Raw genomic sequence first — 23,035 nt, 5'->3', positions numbered from 1 at the left:
ATGGTGGTGGCTGAAGGGCTGAACGATGCAATTGAGGGCAAGGTATTGATGGACCGGCCTGAAAGAGAGCGAGCGAGAGTATCGTGGTCAGCCACACGGGCTCTCGTTACGCTCAACGATGCGCCTCCTCATCGCCCGCCCTTCGCTCTGGCTCTGGAATCAGTAAACAGCCAATTGATATCTTCAGGGGTGCCAACCTGCGTAGGCCGACACCCAATATGCGTTTTGCAACTCAGTCGGTAATTCCAACTTTAAAAAGTTGATGATCATCTCGTAATAGAGCCGGAGCGACGGGCAGGGGCGTGGGATCCAGGCGGTGGGCACTCACGATGCAGTCTAGAAGGGAAGAGCCTCGTGTTGATGCGCGTAGGGCGTTCATGACGGAGAGAAGTGGTATCTACGAGGGGCGAGAGGAGGCCCTCCAAGGGGTCAGTTCATCGATCAGATTGGCCGGGGTGTACGCCCTCGCTCCCTCGCTACGCGCGCCCTTCTTCATCCTCAGGGAACAAGAATGCAAATTATCGCGAATCATTGGCCGCGAGACTCTAGTTTGTTTGATGTGTTCTAGCATCCTTGGTAGGAAGTGGAGCGTGCAGCAAGACTCGAGACGCTGGGTTGGATACTCACACTGAGGTCTAGGCCGGAGGACGGGACGCGATTGGCTTGGAGGAGTGCTGTGAACAGCTAGCTGGTAGCGCGCAGAGTGGGTGATCAGCTACTGCTGGTCAATCTCGCGGGATGATACGCCTCTACCCCTCGTCTCGTTGTGCGATCAGGTGATTCAGATATTTTTTTGATGGATACGCTTTCATCGGACGCCAGTCGTCAAGCGTGGAACCTTTTTTAATCGTCTCGCAGGGGATGCAAATGCTGGTACTCACAAACAAGGTCTATGTCTGTCTCGATGATTGGTCGCCTAGCTAGCCAGCTGGCCAGATGAGGCGAGCTGGCTTTGGGAGTGGTGCGCCTCCTTGTGGGAGGTTGAGAGAAAGAAGGAGTTGAGGGTGGGCGTCGAAGAGTCGAAAAGTCGCTCGACCGTCGCTCCAGTCACGTGAGCGGGCTGGCTGCTCCAGTCGATGTCACTGTGAGCGCTACTTTGGGCTCTCGCTGCAGCTGGCGCAGATGGTAGCAGCGGTCGAGGTAGCGATCGAAACGTCGCTGATGCTTTTACAAAGGCTTTGCGTGTCTAGGACGACGGTGTATGCTAGGGTCTGAAGGCGATTGGAAGGGATGGATAGCGAGTCAAGGAGGGTCTCGGCGTCATGAGCGTGGGTCAATGCACCGCTGACCGAGGCGCGGCCGGCTGCCTCGTGGCTGCCCCACTCTCACGCCGCCGCCGCCGCCGCCCGCTTAGGTACTCCACAATTGCTAGTCCGCCTTTCCGACGCGAGTCCCGCGATTCCCACTTTGCCAACCATCTCACTCCCCTCGTCATGGCACCACCAGCAGCGTCAGCCTCGTCGTCCGCTGCTGGTGCGGCGGACGCTACAATGAAGAAGGTGAAAGTCAAGAAGAAGGCGCAGAAGGAATGGTGGGAGTCAAGCGACGAAGACGAAGAGAGCAGCGATGAGGAAGCCCCAGACTACGACGAGAACTCGCCTCTTCGGCTCATCGATACGCTCAGCACTCAAGATATCGCCAGGCTCGCCTCGGTCAACGGCCTCTCCGACCTCTACGAGATTCTTCCCTCTCCTCGTCCCGACGCGAATCTCAGTAAATATCCGCCGGCGGTCGCCGCCTTCATGGCCAACCTTGTCGACTGCGCTGAGCCGCTCGCCAACCTACGCACCACGCTTCATCCTTATCAGCGCAGGACGCTCGCCGTCATGCTTCAGCGCGAGTATGCACCTGATGGACTGCAAGGAGGTATACTCGCCGAGGAGATGGGGACGGGCAAGACCGTCGAATGCCTTTCGCTCATATCTGCCACGAGGGGAAGCATCCCAGACGTACCACCCGAGGACAGCTTCGGCACGCCTGAAGGCCACATCACCATCAAGATCCAGTCGGCAACTTCGCGATCACTTCGAGACATGTGCATTCGCAGGATTCGCCTCAATAGGGGTACCTCGATGCTGGCGGGGCAGGAAGAGCTGCCCGATCATCTCTTCAGACAACTCTGGCAGGCTCGTCCTTACTTCCAGCGCTTCCTCCCTTACACGGCACGCTCCGAATTCTCGCGCAATCCGATTCGAGAGCCTCAAGCTACGACAGTCTTCCTCTCGTGCGCCACTCTCGTCATTACGCCCGCGACGCTACAGAGCCATTGGACTGGAGAGATCGACAAGCATATCCTCTCGCTCCGCGTCCTTGTCGTCGGACAGTCAGACGTCATCCCGCCACCTGAGCTACTGGCTTCCGACTGGGACGTCGTCCTCATGAGCTTCGAACGCTTCGCCAAAGAGGCAGACGTCGTCTTGTCTCAGCTTGCCCGCCTGCGTTGGCGTCGCCTTGTCGTCGACGAGGGCAACAAGCTGTCTGGCTCATCCCGCCTCGTTGATCTAGCCACCACGCAGCTCCAGTTCCAAAGCAGGTGGATGGTCTCCGGCACGCCTGCCGAAGCCCTCATAGGCACGGGCAGCACGAATTGGTCCGCTGTCGAGCAAGCAGCCAGCACCTCACCCAGCGAGTCACCTCCTCCCGCCGCTATCATCCGTCGCCCCTGGACCAAGGACGAGAAGAAGGACATAGACGAGCGCCTCTTTCGCCTCATCGCCAACTTTCTACGCACTCCACCCTTCTACGACATCGATCTAGTAGCATACGGGCACGAACCCCTCTTCTGGGCCAAGCAGCGCTGGTCTGAATTCGTCTCCAAGCCCCTGTTTCCCGACAAGAACATCCCACCAACCGATGAGGGGATCAAGCTTCTCTTCGCCATCTTGTGCAAGACGATGGTGCGCAATCAGCCGGCAGACGTCGCGAAAGATCGTCCCCTCCCCCCCTTGCACCGCCATTATGTTCCCGTCCACTTGTCAGAGCCAGAGCGCAAAAGCTACAACGTCCTGCAAGCGCTCATTGCGGCAAACGCGGCCCTCTCTGAGCGCGAAGGGGAAGATTACTTTTTCCATCCGTCCAACCGCAAGTGGCTCATTCAAATCATCAGCAATCTCTCTCTCGCCTGCTTGCACTTTGCTCCGCCCGATCGAGTGGCCCAAGCTCGCGACGCCATCCAGCTGCTCTCAAGACGTTTGGAGGATGAGAAGTGGAAGGGCAGCAAAGAGCTAGAGGAGGCGCTTGCCCAGCTGCAGGCCGCTGTAGACGACAGGGAGTGGGCGAGGCAGGGCGCTGACGTGGCGTACAAGATCGAGGGGCTGAGCAAGGAGATTGTCAACGCCTGGACATGGCGTCAAGTACCCGGGAGCGATCGTCTTGCCGCCTCTGACGTTTTGCGAGCACAGAAGGCTTTTGGCGAGGTGGTCACGGATCACCGCGACTCCGCGCTGGACGACCTCGACGAGCTGATCCAGGAGGAGATGATCACGCGCGGCGTACAAGAGCGCCACAAGTTCATCGCAGACGAGCAGTCCCGCCGAGCTTCGGAGGAGGAGGTGCGCAAGATTCGCGAAGAGTATGAGAAGGACGGGTATATCTTTTCAGGGGATCAGACGTTGAAGTACTCGGCGAAGCACGTGCATGCGCAGCCCAACAAGAGCAAGAAGGATATGGAGGTCAATGCGAAGTTGAGGTTGTTGGGGAGCGCCGCTGCTTCGTCCCTGGACGATCATGTGCTTCATAACAAGCACAAGAGCAGCAAAGCCGCGACTACTACGGCGTCCACTGGAGATCATGAGGAGGACCCTCTTCCGCCCTGGCTGCGCCTCCCCGCCACCTCCCCCTTCCTCAACACCCGCATCACCTCCCTCTCCTCCACCAAGCTCCTCGCCCTCATCTCTATGCTGGGCACCCACTCCGCCCCGACCCTCATCTTCTCCTCACAGGACAACTCCCTCTACGAAATCTCCGCCTGCCTCGACGTCCTATCCCTCAACGATGCGCGTTTCCGGCATCGCATCTTCACCTCGGGGGTGAAGCAGGCTACACTGGACCGGTACGTGGCCATGTTCAAGAGCGGGGAGCTGGACATCCTCCTCATCAAGACAGACAAAGGCAGTAAAGGTCTAGATCTGTATCGCGCCACGCGCGTCGTCTTTGTCGAGCCGGAGGGCACGCCCAGCGTAGAGCGACAGGCGATCAAGCGTGCCTGGCGACAGGGTCAGGAGAGGGCAGTGGACGTGTACTATCTCTACGCGGTGGGCACGTTTGAGGAGCGCATCACCAACATGATGCGCGATAAGCTGCACAGCCGTGGTGGAGCCTCTTCGGGGGATTCGATTGTCAGAACTACCCAGCAGGTTGCGCCGGGAGATGGAGGCGTGGTGAGCTTGTTGGCCGACCCGGTCATGAGGGACTTTGTGGCTTATCCCAAGTATATACCTGCCGCGAGTAAGGAGGAAACCAAGGAGCGGGAGGGCGGGGCGAGGTTGAGCTTTGGACTCTTCGCGCCTGCAGAGCTGGAGGCGAGGGAGGAGGGGAGAAGGAGGGCTGAGAGAGTGCGTCAGGAGCAGAGGGATAGGGCTATGGCTGAGGCGTTGGAGGAGAAGGTGAAGACGGAGGAGAATGGCGAGTCGGCGGTGTCGGGCCTCATGGATGAGGCTGAAAGCGCAAGCGGTGGGAGCAGCGCGATCCGTATCAAGGAGGAGCCACGGGATGATGATGTGGACCTGTCCGTTGTTGGCGAGGAGCAGGACGGGACCAGTAGCAGTACCAGCAGGGATCACAGGACCAAGCGCAAGATCTCGCCCAACAAGGAGAAACTTGGCTTCCTGCCCATATCGAAGAAAGCGGCAACATCGTCAAGCACGGGTCTTGGCTCGAAGGCCAAGAGCAAGACCAATGGCAATGCGAAGGCGATTAGCTAAGGGCGGGCGCTTAATAGACGACACAGAACAGCACGGCGAGGCATACACGAGCAGACCATTACGACAGCAAGACCACGAATACGCTAGTCGCCTGGACGAGGCGACTTTGTCCCTCCCCTCGCCTCCCGACACACTTCTCTTGAGTCACCACATGTATCACTATCACCCCATCGTGTATCCCATATTACCTTTCGACGACTGAACATACTACAACGACACACCGTGACAAACCATGACTCCTCGAGCGTACAGTCCGGGCACGACGAATGTCGCCTTCCCCTCCGCCTCCGACTCTGCCGGATTGTCTTCCTCGTCGATGAGAAGGCCAGTCGTGCTGCTCCTAACCCCTGGCCCGTTCGCAGAGCCGGCCGAGCCTTGGTAGAGGGTGCGGAGGCGATACTCCCAGCTGGAAGTTGGGGAGCTGGAGTGAGGGGGATGCACTGCTACCAGTCGCTCTCGTGCCATGCCTGCGCGTAAGGCGGGGTGGGGCGCTTGATCGTCCTCCTCTTGCTCACTCTCTCCCCCTTCTATCGCAGCAACGACATCAATCGCAACGACCCAGCTGGACGCCTTCTTCTGCTTCTTCCCCTCGTTATCCAGATCGTAGGGCCCTCGCGCGAGGCTGAGCAACTGAATCGGGTTTGCGTGGCCTGCCACTACTAGCTTGGCCCCTCCCCATGGAGTCTTGTCACTCTCTTTGCCCTTGGGACTACGACTGGTGCGGGAGAAGGCGACATTATCCGGCGCGAATGGCGTGGAGACCACATCGTAGCTCACGCCCCGTCTTCGACCTAGCGGTTCGGCCCATCCATCTCCTGAAGGTGGTGCGGTAAAGGCGTACATTCGGACGCCAGGCGTAGTGGTCGATGCCACGGCCAGTGTGCTACCGTCCGGGCTGATGGCGAGGCCGTTGGCGAATGGAATACCCGTCGCAACAAGGCGAGCTTCCGCAGCACTGGCCTCGTCATCGGTGAAGCGCAGCTGTGCCACCCATCCGCCTCCTAGGCCAAGTATCGTTTCCAGGCGTGGGGCGAGATTGGCTACGAGGGGGTTGCTGGCTAGTCGAGCTAGGGGTGCGATAAGGGAGGAGGGGAGCCAGTCGGGGGAGAGGGCCCTGTACGTAGCCTGGAGTTGTTCAATGTCTCTCGGAGGTCGTCTTGCGAGGAGATGGTCGTTGGTCACCAGCAAAGAAGTAGCCCCCAGCGCGACGATGGCGTTCGGCGTGTGCGTAGCAAGTGGATGCCGCAAGGAAAGTACGTAGTGCGCTTCCCATGCGCCATTGACTCTGTCATGCACGAGGTCGAACACCTCAATACTACTTGCATCTCGTGCGTGATTCACAACAAAGAGTCGCCCACTCCCCTCGTGGTACGCCGTCCCCAAGGGATGGAAGTCCCTCTCCTTCGGGTAGCCCGACAAAGATAGCACACGCGGCCCTTCTTCTTCTTCTTCGCTGCCGTTCCGAGCATCCCAGATCCACAATGACCCTCGCGGCTCGGGATCTTCGAGTGGACCCATGACCGTATTCCACCTCCCGCGATTGAAGTCGCAACTAAACAAGACCCATCCACCAACGAGGTGCTCGGCATCCTCACAGAAGCTCAACTCCTGCTTCGTCGAGGCTATCCCACCTGTTGGCTTGCCGTCGTAAACCGAATCATCGACTTGTGATGCATTTAGGTTCGAGCACGTAGATCCGTCTGGTACCCAGAAGTCAGGAAGGCTCACAGGCCAGAACGCAGTCGTGGCCCAGGAGAGGAAGGGGATGAGGCGCGAGAGGATTAGGGCGAGGAGGGCTAGCTTGATGCGATTGCTGACGAGACTTTGCGGTGCACGACGCCCTTGAGGTGAAGGAGGGGGGGCTTCTCCTCGTGTTTGCCCCGGGGAAATGACCTGTCGTTTGGACGGCATTGCTTTCCTTTGTTGGAGAGGTCAACTTGATGCGAGTGGAAGAGGAAAGGGCGAAATGCATGGCTCGTGCGGGGCCCTCGTCTCCGTGGACGGACAGAGTAGGGAGGGAGAGCGGAGAGGAACTTGGATTCGTCACGTCTTCTTTCTCTTCTTTCCCTCCCAATTCTTCGCCTCATTGAATCAGAATGGCCTCGCCGCCCACATCTCAAGCAGCCCTGCTAAACGCAGCAGCAACGACATCTGGCTCTCCCTTACCCAAGACATCACCGTCAGCCCTATCCCCCTTCGTGGGTCTCCCGACAGCTTCCACCTCTTCATCCGCTCTGACACCCTCGCAACAACAACAGCCAGCCCCGCACCCAGCGCAGGGTGGGCCGATGACACCCTTCGCCTCCGCCTCCGCCTCTTCTCCAGCTGCAGCGGGTGCAGCGGGACTGACACCGATGGCGCAGCGTATGGGCAATTATACGCCGCAGAGCCAGGCACGTAGAGCAGGTGGTGCAAGGACGGGGGGAGCGGCGGCGCGCGGGCAAGTCAAGAAGACTAGGAGTATGCAGGATGATGTGGAGACTTTTCAGAGGGAGTTGGATGAGTTGGAGAGGCTGGGCGAGCAATTCTATGATGCAGTCGAGGGGTCGCTGTGCGAGACGGCGAGTCCGGACGCGCAAGGTGAGCATATAGCAACGTGGCTGTACGATGTGGCATCTGCTGATCATCGTGCGTACAGCCGCTCTCGAGCACCTCCTATCAGCCCTCTCACAGACTTTGGCCAGCCTATCTCGCTCCGTCCTCGGCGGCGTAGCAATATCAGCGACAGAAGGAGGCAGCGAAGCGCAGACGAGCCTCCAAGACCGGATAGCCGCGCTACGAGCAAAGGGAGGGGCGAGCGACGATGCCTATGAGCGGAGGCAGCGCCTCGTTGAGGCAAGTCGGGCGGTGGCGCACGTCTTGTCAGCTACGACGACGACGACAACAACGACGGCGAGACCATCCTGACCAGCCCTCCCATGTAAATGCATCGCCATCTATTACGTCGTCGCACGCCATCACATCGACTCCCCGCCCTCTTCCCTCCCCTCCTCCACGCCAAGCATAGCCCAAATCCTCCTCCCAATCTTCATCGCATCATCCTCCCTCGCCGCGCGCTGCAGGGCCTCCTCTACCATCCCTGCCGGCACAGCACCCATAGCCGTCGCCTTTCCCTTGATCAAGAGTTCCACGATCTCCCTATCAAACTCCGGGTGACCCTGCAGCGTCAGGATCTGGCATCCTCGCGGGGGCGAGGGACCGGAGGAGGTGGGAGGGGTGAATGTATCGAAGGCGATGAACTGGGAGGTTTGAGCGACCGAAGGCATGGGGGGTGAGTCGGTAGGGTAGCGCAGGCAGAGGGATTGGATCGGCGTCGCGGAGGTGGAGCAGAGGTTGAGGAAGGGAGTCCCGTTCAGGTCCTCGGGCAGGGCGGTTACGTGGTCCTTGTGCACTTGTTGGATGCGCTGTGCAGAGCGAGCGAGGAGAGGAGGTGGGAGGGGCCGGAAATGTCAGGCAACGCACATTATCGTCACTCTTCTCCTGCATTGGGTCGTTCGCGCAACTCACCAGCTTCTTGGGCGCACCCTCATCCTGCTCCTCATCAACCATCTTCAACGCCCCACCGGCACTACCCCTCTCCTCCTCCAAATCCCACTTAGTGAACCCCCAAACCTCCTCCCCCTCCTCATTAAGCTCACAATCGTACACCCCCAACTCCCACCCTCCCGCCTCGTTCTGCTCCACCTCCCCGCCAAAGGCACGCGCAACGGCCTGATGACCCCAGCAGACTCCTAGGATACGAACCAGCGGATGATCCTCGGCTACATGACGTACAAAGTCGAGTAGCTTCCCCATCCAAGGAGTCGAGGAAGCATCACAGACGGAAGTGGCCGAGCCCGTTATCAGGATGGCGTCCCAAAGCCCGTCGGCCAGCTGGCCGTCTGTAGGGTAGTGCTGGGCGTGAACCACGTCGAAGGGGCGGACGTCGAGCTCGATGCGTTCTTGCCATCTGTGTCGGCGGATGGTGGAGAGGGAGCGGGTGAGGAAGGAAGTGTAGATGCGATGGTAACTGTGCGTGAGTGAGCGGGGGAGAGGGGCGAGAGGCCAAGGAGTGGGTGGGTGGATTCAGCGCCACGTCCTCATCGGCGATTTACTGGTCGACACACCACTCAACTCAACTCACTCCCCCTTTGCCGCGACGACGTCCTCGGGCGGTGTGTCCGCTACCAGCAGTGCGATGGAGACGGTGCGTTTCCCCGGGTTGGTGGAGGTGGACTGCTCGTTCGCTGATGACATCGCGATGAAGAGGGATGGGTGGAGGGGATATGGCAGATAAGACGAGGAGGGAGGGAGAAGGACGGGAAGAGAGAGGGCCGAGGGAAGATGTGCACGTCGCGGAGCGGAAAGGGGGAGAGGGACGGAAGGGCGGAGTTTGGATTTCCATTCGGGCTAGCAAGATGGTAAACCGTGGCTGCGAGTGGCGGCCATTCAAGGAACATGATAGTGGCAGCTTGGTCGGCAATCTCGCAGCAGCATAGAGGAGCTGCCAACTGTTGGAGGGAGGCAATCGGCATTTCTGACCAATGCAGATTCAGCCAAAGTGTAGGCAGGCTTGGCACCAAGGCCAGGAACTTTGGACATTGGAATGGTCTCACAGGAATGGAGAAATGGTGTTGAGGAGGAAAGGAAATCGAAGATCACGAAACAAGGGCCAGCTGAAGAAAGAAGGTGCAGAGCTGTCTCAATGTGATGAGCATTCTACCCACCTTCAGCAGCTTAACCTGCCTCTTCGCTGTGAAAGGCTTGCGAAGATGTGCCAAAGTTGAGGAAAGTTGGCCTTTCACTTGCTGAGGTGCAACTTGCGCACAGACCACGTGGCTTTGCGGTCGCCACGTGGCTTTGATCTCACCCTAGGAAGCCGAGTTAGGAGGTGGACCACTCAAAGCCGGCATGTTCTGCATGGCCTGACCCCCGGGTGCTGCTGCTGCTGCTGCTGCTGCTGCTGCACTGGCAGTCGTGTCCTCACTCTTGCTCCTTGCGATTGCGCTTGCCCCATTGCCGTTGGTGCCGTCTCGATGCGTCGTTGCTGGTGCCGTCAGCGAGCTGCTACGCAGGGGTGCGCTCTCTCCGCTCTCGCCGCCGCCATCCCCCTCGCCGCGCTTCGTAGTGCCTTCAGCGCCATTCGCGTCGTCCTCGGCAGCAGCAGCCGCCGCCGCTGCTGAAGCAACCACTTGCTGCGCTGCCTTTGATACGGCGGTGATCTCGAATCCGGGAGGAGAAGGGGTACGAAAAGGTTCGGACGCTGCGCGCTCTCCATGCTGTTGCGACAGATCCTGCTGAGTCTGGGTCTGAGTCTGAGTCTGAGTCTGAGTCTGCGCCTGCTGCCCGCCGCTACCCTTCTGTTGAGCCTCGTCTTGTTGCTGCGACGCCCCCGCCTCTTTCAAGATAGCCTCGGCTGCCCGCGTCAAAGCCCAGCGCGTCCTACCCCCCGGATCGCTGTCCAGATTGATATTCGCCGCCCCCGTAGCCAGAATCTCTTGTGCCAAGTTGAGCACCTTGCCTTTCAGCGTATCGGAGAACCCGGAGAAGGAGAGGGGGATGTGCTTGAAGTAGTCGCCCATCATTTTGAAGATGATTAGGTGCGGGTCGATCCTGCGGAGGAGGCGCGTGGAGAGAGAGGAGAGGAGAGAGGATGAGGAGAATGGATGAGCGGGTGCTGGCCAGGGGAACTCAGGGGCGGAAGTCTTGCTTCGTGTTCGCGTGCTCACTCTGTGCTCGGCATCTGGGCCTGCTGTTGTTGCTGCTGCTGCTGGGTCTGGGGCTGCATCTGAAGGTTCGCGTTCTGTTGCTGCTGCTGCTGAAGCGCTTGCTGATGATGGATCGGCGGTTGACCGAAATACTGGAGAGCGGCCTGCTGCTGGCGCGGCTGTGAGTGAGCCACGGACGGACTACTCGATGCAGATCCAGCACTGTGCGTTCGGCCATTCGACACCGGAGCGCTACCTCGATGCATCATGAAGGGGGACGTCTGAAGTCCCTGCCCCGGGCGAAGGGTTAGCGTAGGCTGCAGAGACTGCGGTCGCGGCTGAGGATGAGGTGGGGCGCTCGGGGTGGCGCCAGTCGATGCTGTTCGCTGGGGCAGTGCAATTTGGTTGACCGTGGGGATCATGGCTGCGTGCGCGTGGACGAAGAGAGGGGTCAGCTTGCCATAGAAGCCTCGACAACAACTGAAGGCCTTCCTGCGGGCACGCACCCATGAGCAACTGCCTCGTACTCGCATGCCCACCGGCAAGCCTCTTGAGCCCCTCATTCGTCTCACTCTGCATAGCCTCGTACCTCGCGAAACGCTCCTTCCACTCATTGTCTTTCCGCAACATCTCTGCCGCAAGGAAGTCGAAGCGTTCCTCCGTGTGAGCTCGGACTTTGGTGAATTCCTGCTCAACGGCCTTAAAGGCGGATTTGACGCGCTCCTCGATCGCGCTCGCGTCTTCTCTAGCTTTCTGATGGGCGAGTTCGAGGATTTCAGTGCGGATGGTCTCGATGGAGGAGTCGATGCGCGGTTGAAGAGAGGCGGAGAGGGCTTCGAGGTCGATGCTGGTTGAGGCGGGTGCTGCCGAGGTGAGTGAGGAGCTCGACGGGCGTTCTGCGGGAGGGGGCACGGCCGACGTGCTTGCTACCTGCGTCATCGTTTCGTCTTGATCCTCTCGAGGCGCGGCAGGCGATGCTGTGCGCGCGCCTTCCTGCCCTGCCGTCGCCGCCGTTGCAGGCGTACCCTCGCCGGTACCTTCGCTCACTTCCACCCGCCGCCTCTTCCTCTCTCGCATCGCGTGGATCTCGGCCTTGACCGCTTCTCTCGCTTCCCATGCCACGTTGTCCACCATTTCCGCCTGCATAGCATGCGCCTCCTCGTTCGTGGCGTCCGTCTCCTCCTCCATGCGATCCAGTCGACGCTGCATTCCCTTGAGCGCATTGCGCAGAGCACGCACGGCGTCGTCTGTTCGAGCAGACGGTGCAGTCGCGGCGCCTTCGGTCGTCGTCGTCCTCGCCGGCGCCGTGGCTGTTGCTGATGTAGACGCCTCCGCGCCCGCCGGCGGGGCATCCTCTGCTGCGATTGGCCGAGGTGAGATGCGTCGTGGCTGATCACTCGCCTCTCTGCTCGCCCGCTCAATGCTCGCCTTCCTGTCGAGGTCCAGCTTCTGGAAGGCGGTCCGGTACTCGTCCTGCATCTCCTGGCAGATATGAAGGATGTTCTTCGCCGAACTTTGCTGAGCAGCTTCGATCATCCACTTGTAGTCGACCAGCTGCATCAGAGCCTGTGTGAATTCGCGCTGAACAGGCTCCATCGCCGAGCGAGCTTCCTCGACCGCCTTCTGAAGCTCGGCGCGCGTCTCCTTCTCGAACTGACTGATGGTCTCCTGTGCTCCTGCTTCGTCCTTGTTCAGCTCGACCCACTGGACTGCGTCATCCAGCTCGACCTGCTTCCTGTCTAGCTCCTCTGCTAGGGGCACGAGACGAGTAATGGCGGAGAAGAGCGTCGAGGCGAGCTGGGTTCGAGAGTAGGGCTGTTGTGGCCAAGGCCGATTGACGATGGTGGAAAGGTGTTCGTTGCGCCTCTCTACGACTTCAAATTGGTCCTGTAGATGCTGTTGCAAGTCGGCGGATGAGCCTGTGTGAGCTTGATGCTTGCGAGCGCTTTCATCACTACCGCGACGCTTCTGACGCTCCTCGAGGCGAGGATCTCTGCGGGTCCTATTCTCGCCGTTGTGCGGTGGTCCACCGCGATCCCTCGATTGCGCTTCACTTCTCAAAGACGACACCTCTGACATGATCTCGCCCTCCTCCGCGGGCCTCCTGACTGATGCGCCTCGACGTCGCGGGTCCAGCACCTCCGCCTGGCGTGGCGACCTGGCCCCTTCATTCAGGATAGAAGCCCTACGCCCCCAGCCAGAGTCCACCGCGATGCCATTCGGTCCGCGCTCTGGCCTGGCCGAAGACGACGATGTGCTCGCGTAAGGCGCGCGAGGAGGAGGCGGTGGTGGTGATCGTCGATCCTGAGGACTGCGGGTTGGGTGCGTTGAAGAAGATGAAGCCGCACCGCCATGCACTCTATCCCTTAGCTCGGTCATCGAGTCCTGTAGGTTGGAGGGGCGAGGCGGAGGACGCCGACTGGTCGAGGCGTAGCTGCTGCTGGTGGTGTCCATGTCTTGAGGGGGAGGAAGCCAATGAGCCGGCTTCTTATGTGCATTCTGTGAGAGAAACCAGCACTTTTCCGATGCGTGCCCGTACTTGCCACAATGCTCGCATCTGCCTGAGCGAGCGGCAGAGGCCGAGGCGGAGGCGGAGGCGGACGGGTAGTCTTCGGCAGACGGCCCGTAATCGTAATCGTAATCGTAATAGGAAGGGTAGGGATAAGAGGAATAGTGGTAGGGGTGAGCCATGGCTGGCTGAGCTGAGCTGAGCTTAGCTAGCCTGCTCCCCCAGATGAGAAGTGATGGAGAGGAGGTCAAGACGTGATTGGATTCGGGATGCATTCAAGAGGCCTGAACGCGGTCTCACCTCGTCTGGCGCGGCTCGACCTTGGTGCGGCGCCTTCTTCGTCTCTTGGCTCGGCCAATTGAGGCACAAGGCACCAGAATATCATCACGTCGTGACCAAGCGGCATAACATTACAGAGCGCGGCATTATAGGAAGTGAATCGCACCACCGTCCAATCAGCGCTGTCTCTCAGGCGCTTCTCGCTTGCTCACTCCAGCGGGTCATCCTCGAACAGGCCACCTTGCGCCTCGAGATGACCCTGATCCGAAGTACCCCTCATCCCCTCTGACCGCGCCTCCGACCGTGCCTCCTCCCCGCCAATCTCATACTCAGCCCCATCTTCATCTCCCCTTGACCCCTCCTCGTCCTCATCATCCAGCACAACGCTAAACTGCGTTATCTGCGGCAAATAGCTGCAAGCTGCCAGATCCAAAAAGAAGAGATCATCAAAGACCTCCCTCCCATCAAACCCGCCATGCACGAACAGCCGTGAGTCCTTGAGCCACGCCTGATGGTAGCCTCGACCAGCGGGGCGTTTACCGCAGACTCGTCGCGCTTCCCACTGGAGGTTGACGAGGTTGAGGGTGAGGATCTCGTTGGAGTAAGAACGCGAGTCGTGCCCGCCAAAGACGAAGAGGTAGGAGCCGATTTGCGTCGACGTGTGGCCAAGACGGTTGTGCACTTCGTCCGTCTTTATTTGGTACCAGGTTGAGGTGTCGAGGCGGAGGACGTGGATGTCGTTGAAGCCTACGAGCGTGCGAGGAGACTGAGTCAGCGACCGCCGGCACCAGCATTGCGTATTGTAGACGCGCTGGCACTCACTCATATGCCCATCCGACCCTCCAATAACAATCAACTTGTCGTCCACGACATTCCCCGTATGATATCCCCTCCCAATCGGCATCTTCCCCGTGCACTCCATCTCCCTCCACTCCAACCTACTCGGATCCCTCACATCCAACAGCCAAACATCATTGAGCGCACCCACTCCGTTCCCACCACCAAAGAAGACGATGTACCCATTCCAATGATTGGCACTATGCGCCCTCCTCGCCGTGGGCGATCTGCCGAACACCTCAGGCTTGGACCAACGCAGCGCAACGGTGTCGAAGACGTAGAGGTCGCTGAAGTAGAGCGGACCGTCCCCGCCTGCAAAAACGTAGAGGCGCTGATCAACCATGGTGGCGCTGTGCGCTCGTCGTGAGGCGGGGACGTCCCCGTTGACCTTGGGGCGGGACCAGCACATTGTTTCGACGTCGAAGCACCACACTGTCCCGAAACAGCCCTTTGAGTCGCACCCGCCGAACAACCACATCGTCTCGCCATCAAGCGTGGCTGTGTGCGCACGGAAACAGCGCTTGGGTACCGAGCCGTGCACGGGGGCCTTGCTCCAGTACATGCTGGGCGGGGGAGCAGGAGCGACGCTCGCGTGGGGGAGCTTGGGGAGGGTCGTCTTGTGGTGGTGCGAGGAGGAGGCGGCCGCGCCCTTGACCGAAGAGCTGGGCCGCGCTACGCCGGTCTGGCCAGCACTGTCTGCCGAATCTTCGCCGCCAGCGCCGTTGCCGCCGTTGGCCTTGACGGCTGCGGAGGAGGTCGTCTTGCGTAGGCTGCGTGAGCCATTCCCGTTCTCCCCTGCTGGCCGATTGGACGAGGCTGTTTGCCGCAGACGAGAGCCCGATGGGATATTCTTGAGTGTCCGCTGCGGTGAGGGAGTAGCTGAGGAGGCTGTCTGCCTGGCTGGTGTCAGCGTCGTCGATGGCGGCGAAGCTGGCGTGTCCTCATCTGTCAGCCGTCTTCTGATCGTGGGAGGCGACATGACCTCTGGCATGGATGCCTTGGGCGTCTCTACTTCCGGTATCGTCTGCTGCGTGAGGGGCGAGGTGCCGGTAGCACCAGCAGCGGTTGGGCGCGCCGGTTTGGTAGTCGCAGGGCCGCTTCCCGACGATGTCGTTGCCAGAGATATGAACGACTCGAGGTCGGTGCCTGCGCGCTCCTTGCCAGCCGCAGAGGAGGACGATGGGGTGGTTGCGAAGTCCCTTGCAGCGACGTGAGGGGTGTCGGCTACCTTCGAAGTGCTGCTTCCGGCCTCATGTTGCTGCTGCTGCTGCTGCTGCTGAGCCGGCGGTACTGCCCTCGATAAGGCCTGCATCGATCCAAAGCTGTTCAAATTGGCGCCAAACGAGTCCTTGCTACTGAGTTCGCGATTACGACTGGCGACCGGCGCAAGCGCAGGTGATGTTGAAGCGACAGCCTTGGAGGTGGATGCTCCTGCCCGATTGGATGTGGACGTGGGCGTGGACGTGGTGGGCGTAGCCGTCGTTGCCGCGCTTTTCGAGGGTACGTTCCCCGCTTTGGCCGCCGAAGCCAATCTACGGACTTGTTCGTCTGATACTCGCCCCTCATCTCCACCCGCTGCCTTGCCCCGCAGAGATTCCTGCGATCGCGACTGCGATCGCGACTGCGACTGCGACTGCGACTGCTGCTGCGACATTTCCTCCGTTTTCCTTGCTGTCACTACTGCTGCAGCCGCTGAATTCGTCAGCGGTATCCCCTCGCTAGACACGCTATGCTCCCTCCTCGCTCGGGCCTCAAAATAGAGAGGTCTGAGCTCTCGCGCCTTTTCCCCGTCGAGGAATGCCGACTTTGGCGCTTCAGGCGGTGAGGGCAATTCAGGCGCGTCTACAAATGGCGTGACTCCCACAGAGGACTGCCTGGAGTGCGGTGAGCGGCGAGGTGGTGGGAGAGGCCTGCTCACTTGGCCTCGAGGTGTAGCGAGTGGGGATGTCGTGCACGAAGAGGGAGGGGAGGTTGGGAGTGTTGTCGTTTCTGATTGGTCTGGCGTGGCGTATTGCGGTGTAGGGCCTTGACTGGAATCTCTCCCCGATCGCGATGTCGATGATGATGAGGAGGAGGAGAATGAAGCAGTGGACAAGGTGGGCGAAGCGATAGCTCGAAGAGGGCTGCGAGGTGGAGGGGAGAGTGAGTCCACTGACTGTTCTCTCGACGATGATGAGTGCAGCAATTGAGGACGAGGGCGTCTCAGAGGAGAGGGAGGCGGAGATACTGCTCCGCTCTTCGCCGTCGATGATGGAGATGGGATGAGGGTAGGTTGAAAGAGGAGAGAAGACTGAGGAGCAATCGACGAAGTTGGCGTCTCTTTCCTCGTCGTCGACGCTCGGGCCTTGCTGCCGCCGCCGCCTCCGCCGCCGCCGCCCTCCTGCAGCACGGCGAGCGACGCTGCAGCAGCATCGTCGTCGCCTGCTGCGTCTCCCTTTGCTCTCGCGGCGGACGGCGCAGCATGACTGGGCGAGTCGACGAGGGCTTCTTCTCGACGTCGTGGGCTCATCACCGGCGGCGTAGACGTCGATGCGGTTGTGAAGGACGAGGCATCATCGAGAGGACGAAGAGTGACGACGCTCGCTGGTCGAACAGGCTTCGAAGAGGACAGGGACAACTGCGACGACGACGACGATGCTGTGGCATCGCTAGAACGAGGCGCCACCTCCTTCTCCTCTCCGATGCTCACGCTAGCCAAGGAGGGCGAAGCATTGACCAGCTTGCCAGCCCTCCCACTCGAGCTCAAGCCCGCAGCGGCGGCGGTCGGCGGAGATGGAAAGGACCACCCAGACGAGGAAGGTGGCATCGACCCGGTCATGAGCGGGCCAGGATTCGCCTGCTGCTGCTGCTGCTGCTGCTGCTGCTGCTGCTGTTGCTGCGTCGTCGTAGGCCCTTGACTGCTAAAAGGTCGCTTGATACGCCGAGGAGCAGGGCGTAGCGCTTCGCGAGAGTCGCTGCTGCCCATTGCGCTGCTGCCCACACTACCGCGAGCATGATGGCTGCCAGAGCTCGCCGTGCTATTCCCACTCGCAACGCTACGAACCGACGTGGGCTCTGATCCTCTGCGCAGGTGGAGATCGTTGCTACGAGCGGGGCTCTCAGCCGCAGCGGCAGCAGCGAGAGCTTGGACGATGGACGTAGACGAGGGGACGTCCTCGTCGTGCACGCTGCTCTGCTGAGCAGACGAGTCGACGTCAGGGAGCTGCTGATGAGTGGCACTCTTTGGCGTTCGAGGACGCCAGCTCCCCGGCCGGCTCGAGCTGCCGTTGCCACCACCACTAGCGCCCTCCTCAGCCCCAGCGCCGCTGCTGGCGCTGCCACCGAAGAAGCTCGAGGTGGCCGCAGTGACGCCCACGAAGGAAGGGCGACGCAGCGAGGAGCGTTGTCGCCAGGCTGCGAATGGCGAAGTAAATGAGGCGGATGAGGAGTTGGACGAGGCAGATGCGGGGAGAGACGTAGAGCCGGAGTTGGCTGCTGTGGCCGATGACGAGGACGAGGACGAGGAAGAGAAGCCACCACCACCCGACGGGACGCTGCTGCCGCTGCTGATACTCCCTGCCTGGGTTGGCATGGCAGCAATGGCTTCAGCGTTGGGACGAGCGCGCGGGTGCGAGTGCGAGTGCGAAATTGGTGGGTGTGGGGATGGAGATAGAGATGGAGTCGATAGATCAGATCGTTGAAAGGAGCAGCGCAGCGAGACCAGTGAGTGAGTGAGTGAGTGAGCATGCATGCAAGCCCACACTACGGGATCTTGGGTCATCTCACGGCCACATCGACCTCGTCTTCGTCCTCTCCGCTTCCTTTGCCGTCATCGCCGCCGTCATCTGCCCGGACCGACGGTCGGACGTGCGGACGATTCAATCTACTCCAACCTCGGCCTCTGTCGAAACGACGAAGACGACGGCGGCGGCGGCGGCGTACGTACGTACGTACGTACGTTATTCTTGTCCGGACGCCGGCAGGGCAGGCAAGCAAAGCAAGGCAAAAGCAAGGCAAAGCACAGCCGGCACTCCCGTCGTCGTTCGCCAATTCAATTCATCCGGAGACCCGCAGACCCGCAGACCCCCTTGCGCAGGCAGGGTCGACTGGCCTGCCCTGCAAGTGAAAGATAGGCTGGCCACCAGAAGTCAGCGAAGCTTGGCGATAGCGAGCAAGCAAGCATCTGTCGTCCTCATAGCAAGCTCAAGCTCAAGCTTTTGACGTGCTCGATTGACATCAAGCCCGACGTTGACATCGACATCGACATCTGCCCGTCTCCTGTCGGCACGAACGAGCCTTAAATTCCTTGATTTCTTCTCACGGCATTCAAGGAATGAGTCTAGCCTTTTCAGCCCCTCGTCAGTCCCAGCCGGGCCGACGCCACACTGAAAGCGATCCCATCGGACTGGGATTCGACTAGACGTGGAAGACACTGTCTCGGTCTTTGCTGAGGTTCAAGGGCGGAGTACGTGTAGCAGGAGCAAGAGCAAGAGACAGCCAGCATCTTGCTGCCTTTGATCGATCTCAGTCGGGAGGAGTAGTCTGATCAAGCGTTGTTTCTCGGGCGAGAAGAAGTGAAGGAGGTGACATCTAAAGTGTTTGCGACTACATGAGGTCCTGTTGCTAACCAGAGGGGAAGGGACGCTCCGAACAAGCAGATGAAAAAGAGAAGGGCATGATTCAAGATGTGAAGCGCGGCCTCGCTCAACCTCTACTAGGCAGCAGCAGCAGCGGCTCCCTCCCGTCCCCGCTGAGGTTGCTGCTGGTGGTGGTGCTGCCGCTGAATCGCCTCCTCCCTCACATCGACCCCCCTAACCACAAAGCTTCCCGGCGCAGGCACCCCTCCCGGCCTCTTCCCCAGTAAGGCCGCAGCAGCCCTCCCGTTTTCTCCGTCCTCCTCCTCGCCCACCTGGTCTTGCTGATCTTGCTGCCGTTCCTCCTGCTGATGCTGCTCCTGCTGGCGGGCCCTCCGGGGCTGGCTGGCCTGCAAATCCGAATCCGTGCTCTGCGAGGGCAAAGGCGAATGGATCGAACTAGGCCTGCTACTGACGAGCGACGACGTAGAGGAAGAGAAGGCCGTCCCCGGTGGGTAGAGGGTGTGCAGCGGCGGGGGACGTAGCGAGCTCGCATGACCAGCCAGATGGGTGGGGGTCGTACTACCCTCGCCCATCGTCGATGAGGAGGTGGGCTGCGACGTCGAGGGGTCCAGGATGTGCAGAGACTCCAGCTCTGTCTGAGCGTCAGCCCAAACGTTCCCTCCGAGCCCCAGCAGGGCGGGGGAAGGGGGGCTGCGACGTTGTACAGGGGCCGAGTCGGTAATCGTCTCGTCCGGATCGTCCTTGCCTGGCGTGGCCTCGTTGGAGAACAACGCGGCATTGGGGTTCTGAGAGGGGGACGAGCCGTGCGTTACACCGTGCGAGCCGGGGATGAGCGCGGGGACCTCCTCTCCCTTCCCACTGCCACCGCTGCGCGCCGCATCGTTCGCCGGTGTAGCCTGGTCCCCCTGCCTCTTCTCATCGACGGGCAGAGGCCAGGGCAACTCGCCCTGCTTGACCGATGGGCCCGGACAGCCCGAGGTGGAAGGATCGCGCAGTACGTCCCCAGCCTGGGCCTGGCGCTCTTGCTCCTCACTCTCCCTCAGCCCAACCTTGGACCTCGGCCTGCCCAGTCGCGCCTTGACGTACGGTTGAAGATTGTCCTGCCGTGACGAGAAGGGCGAGCTCGCTCGGCCACTTGTCTGATCCCGCTCGTGGCTTGGATCTTGATCCTCGTCCTTTGCTTCATCAATCGACACGACAGGCGCGCGCGGCGGGCTTTGAGTCATCTCCTCTCGCCAATCCCCTGCGGGCGGGGAGAAGGCGCGATACGATGGAGAAGGGAAACGCTGTAGTGACGGTGAGCGGGAGCGAATCAGCCCAAGACCAAAGGCGAAGGGGCTCGAGGGACGAGCAGGGTTGCCTGGGCTGCCGGGTAGATCGGGTGAGCCGGGACGCGAGGCGGAGGTGTCGAGGGAGAAATCTCCAGCTGCTGGCGCTGATTGGTCGTGTTTAGTGCCTGCGGAAGAAGAAGAGCTGGATCGCCATCCCGCTCCCCTGTACCCGAGGGACTCCGCCTGCTCGCGTGGAATGCCCATCATGCCTCGACTCTTCTTCTTGCGGAGCGTGTCCGCGCCCTCTTGCCTGTCTTCGTGAGCATTGCTCGCACTCCACTTCGCAGGCTTAGCCGGACTGATGGCCGCCTTCTTGCCCGTGGGCGTCCGGTCGTTGGCGACGGGCGTGCGCTCATCTTTGATCGTGCTCGCGCTCGGGGAGAGCATGCCGTGTGCTGCTGATGAGGACGGGGTGATGGCTCGCGGCGACTCGGAGATGGACGCAGGAGGGCCCAGAGTCGTGGGCGAGGGCGCCTGCGCGTGCTTGTCGACTTTGGGGGACGTTGACGGCTGAGCAGCACTCCCCTCTTCTTGTGGCGAGCCACGACTTCTTCGCGGCCCTTTACGTTCATCGTTGCTCCACTTGACGCGCTGCCCACCTGAGCTGCCCGACGCGGAGGCAGACGCATCACTGCCTCCAGAAGGGAGACGGCCACCCTTGGCGCCGCCGCTGTTGCTGCTGCTGGTCGACGTCGAAGTCATTACAGAGCTTGCGCCGGATAGTACACCAGCCGGTACACCGGAGGAGCGACGACTCTGCGTGGGGGAGCTGTGGGAGCTGCTAGACCCACCAGCCACAATGGACTTGATCGTCCCCTCGCTCGGGGTGCGCTTGTGCCCAGAGGAGGAAGAGAAGTAGGAGCGCATCTTTGTTGCAGGCGAAGCGTGGCTCACAGGAGGCGTCGCGGGGGCGGTACTTGCTTCCTTGCCTTGTGAGGTCTTTGTCGTGGCCGTCGACGTGGTGAGCTCCATCTTGCCCGTCGAGCTAGCGCTCCGGAAGAGACAGCGTGGTCTCTCCGCCCCTATCGTAGGAGGTAAGCCGCTCTTGGTGTTGCTAGACACAGCCGCCGTCTGCGTCTGCGTGTGCGCGTGTGCATGCACCTGCGTCTGCCTCTGCTTGGTACTCGACGTGGCATTCTTGAAGAGGGCCTCGACGACGTCATCCGGGTCCCTCTCCCAGTTGCCCGCCCCCGAAAAGTGGAACTGCAACCCATTCAACTGGCCCGCACTACGCTTCCCCTTTGAGCTGACCGCGCCCGCATCCACCAGGGAGACGGGCACGCCCGACGTGCTGCGAGGAGTGTAAGTTTTGCAGTCGACGCCCTTTTTGAAATTGGTCGAAGGGATGCGAGTCGCTTTGCGCGCTGCAGATGTGTGGTGGTGATGGTCGAGGTGGCGTTGAGAGCGATTGGTACTCGAGTGAAGACTGACCGCAGACTTGCTCCTGTCGTCGCCGCCGCCGGCGGTGTCTTCGCCTTCTCCCTCGAGCACGCCCGCGGGACCCGCGAGGGCGCCGACGACGAGGCCTTGCCTAACAGGTGGAACGACGTATTCTCGGCTGCCACCGATGTGCGCGAGTGTGATGGTGAGCTGGAGCGTAGCGTTTGTCTTGCTCTCTTGGAGGAGGAAGCGCCGTGTCTCTGTGCGACATAGGCAATGCGATGAGGACGAGGAGGACGATGCGGCGTTGTGGTGAACATGATGCAGATGGTGGTGGTGGTGGTTTCCTCCTGCTTGATGCGGATGATGGTGGTGATGATGGTGCACGACGTGGTTCCTGGGACACGGCGCGTGCTCTGCGAGGTTGAGCGTGACAACTCCGAGCTGGTGCGGATTGGCCGAGGTGTGCGAGTCTGTAACGACGTCCTGACGTATCATGACCTTGAGCTCCGAATGGCCCAATTGGCCCCACGCCGAGCTGAGGTCGTCGCGTGATGACTGCCTGCGGAGCGTTTTGCCTGCACCATCTGGCTGGTCTACAGGGCTGCTATTGCCCGACGGCGTAGCATGGTGATGCGAGTGACTCCCCGAAGCCGTTCGTGGCTTTTCAATGGGAATGCGCACGCCAGCATGAATGACTCGCTCCCACTTGACGCCGTGGTCCTGAATCTTGTACCACTCCGTGTGGCCGTTGGGCTCTTGGTGATGGCCCAATGCGACGTCGAATATGGGGCGATCATCGCTGGCATTATGCGTGCGGCGGGTGTCACTAGACCTCTTTCCGCGAAGAGATGAAGTGCTGCTCTTGGACGAGAGGGGACGTTGAGGGGACGAAGGGTCCTGACCTGCTGCTCCCCGCGAGGAGCTCATTGATGAGCGCCCACTCGTTTCGTGATGGTCCTTGTTGCGATGGAAGAGGGAGGACAAGACGCCTTTGCCATGTTTGTGTGACTCGTGATCGACTGATGACCTGCTGTCATCTCGACTTTGCCTCTTTTCGCTGTGCTGCGCATCTCCACCTGCTTCATCATCTCCCTCCCGCTGCCCCTCGGCCTCCTCTCCCTCACTGTCACTCTCCTCCCCGTCGTCATCCTGCCTCAACAGCCTGGAAAGATTACTACTCGCTGCACCCCCGGTCGAGCTGTAAGGATGTTTGAGTCTCCACTTGGCCTGAAAGCGCCCGCTCACGAGGGGCACATCCCTGAGCTCGTGCACCGTCACCTGCAGAGAGAAGTAGGCGTGACGTTGTCCGAAGTTGCTAAAGGGCGACAGGAGCGATGACATGGCGAATGGCGGCGGCTGCGACGACGACGGCGACGACGACGACTAGTCGCGAGAATTGAGGAAGGCTGCTACGGAATCGTGTGGTGCATGGTAGTGAGGAGGAGAAGGAGGATGTATGGTTAGTGATGGAGGCGGGTTCCAAGGAGGAAATCAGCTGAGCGCCGCCCTG

General features: G+C 60.6%; 8 protein-coding genes across 8 annotated transcripts; 3 read left to right on the top strand and 5 right to left on the bottom strand.

Annotated features, from left to right (window-relative positions):
• Positions 1 to 1,403: 1,403 nt before the first annotated feature.
• Positions 1,404 to 5,026, top strand: BDZ90DRAFT_764 (hypothetical protein). The gene has a single exon (XM_025509855.1). It carries the CDS (start codon positions 1,434 to 1,436, stop codon positions 4,920 to 4,922), a length of 3,489 nt encoding a protein of 1,162 aa, XP_025364521.1. The 5' UTR covers positions 1,404 to 1,433; the 3' UTR covers positions 4,923 to 5,026.
• Positions 5,027 to 6,906, bottom strand: BDZ90DRAFT_765 (hypothetical protein). Its single transcript, XM_025509857.1, has one exon. It carries the CDS (start codon positions 6,831 to 6,833, stop codon positions 5,130 to 5,132), a length of 1,704 nt encoding a protein of 567 aa, XP_025364520.1. The 5' UTR covers positions 6,834 to 6,906; the 3' UTR covers positions 5,027 to 5,129.
• Positions 6,907 to 6,980: 74 nt separating this feature from the next.
• On the top strand, positions 6,981 to 8,302 carry BDZ90DRAFT_276424 (hypothetical protein). The gene is made up of 2 exons (XM_025508928.1): positions 6,981 to 7,502; positions 7,561 to 8,302. The coding sequence occupies exons 1-2, from the start codon at positions 7,019 to 7,021 to the stop codon at positions 7,827 to 7,829; spliced, it is 753 nt and encodes a 250-aa protein (XP_025364519.1). The 5' UTR covers positions 6,981 to 7,018; the 3' UTR covers positions 7,830 to 8,302.
• On the bottom strand, positions 7,808 to 9,301 carry BDZ90DRAFT_673 (hypothetical protein). The gene is made up of 3 exons (XM_025509770.1): positions 9,046 to 9,301; positions 8,430 to 8,931; positions 7,808 to 8,326 (listed from the first exon to the last, which is right to left on the bottom strand). The coding sequence occupies exons 1-3, from the start codon at positions 9,156 to 9,158 to the stop codon at positions 7,880 to 7,882; spliced, it is 1,062 nt and encodes a 353-aa protein (XP_025364518.1). The 5' UTR covers positions 9,159 to 9,301; the 3' UTR covers positions 7,808 to 7,879.
• A 631-nt stretch (positions 9,302 to 9,932) lies between these two features.
• BDZ90DRAFT_665 (hypothetical protein) lies at positions 9,933 to 10,563 on the top strand. Its single transcript, XM_025509761.1, has one exon. The coding sequence runs from the start codon at positions 10,178 to 10,180 to the stop codon at positions 10,499 to 10,501; it is 324 nt and encodes a 107-aa protein (XP_025364517.1). The 5' UTR covers positions 9,933 to 10,177; the 3' UTR covers positions 10,502 to 10,563.
• Positions 10,456 to 13,354, bottom strand: BDZ90DRAFT_276423 (hypothetical protein). The gene is made up of 2 exons (XM_025508927.1): positions 11,116 to 13,354; positions 10,456 to 11,033 (listed from the first exon to the last, which is right to left on the bottom strand). The coding sequence occupies exons 1-2, from the start codon at positions 13,298 to 13,300 to the stop codon at positions 10,627 to 10,629; spliced, it is 2,592 nt and encodes an 863-aa protein (XP_025364516.1). The 5' UTR covers positions 13,301 to 13,354; the 3' UTR covers positions 10,456 to 10,626.
• Positions 13,355 to 13,779: 425 nt separating this feature from the next.
• On the bottom strand, positions 13,780 to 14,826 carry BDZ90DRAFT_212875 (galactose oxidase; the record flags this gene model as incomplete). Its single annotated transcript, XM_025504150.1, has 2 exons — positions 13,780 to 14,144; positions 14,220 to 14,826. Coding segments are annotated over 2 exons (972 nt in total), but the record flags the coding sequence as incomplete, so codon positions are not given.
• A 4,101-nt stretch (positions 14,827 to 18,927) lies between these two features.
• Positions 18,928 to 22,452, bottom strand: BDZ90DRAFT_224927 (hypothetical protein; the record flags this gene model as incomplete). The annotated part of the gene is made up of 1 exon (XM_025504641.1): positions 18,928 to 22,452. The coding sequence occupies one exon, from the start codon at positions 22,450 to 22,452 to the stop codon at positions 18,928 to 18,930; it is 3,525 nt and encodes a 1,174-aa protein (XP_025364514.1).
• Between the last annotated feature and the right edge of the window lie 583 nt (positions 22,453 to 23,035).

This window comes from Jaminaea rosea, assembly GCF_003144245.1.
Source record: "Jaminaea rosea strain MCA 5214 unplaced genomic scaffold BDZ90scaffold_1, whole genome shotgun sequence".
Taxonomy (NCBI): domain Eukaryota; kingdom Fungi; phylum Basidiomycota; class Exobasidiomycetes; order Microstromatales; genus Jaminaea; species Jaminaea rosea.
This window is presented reverse-complemented; position numbering and strand designations above follow the sequence as displayed.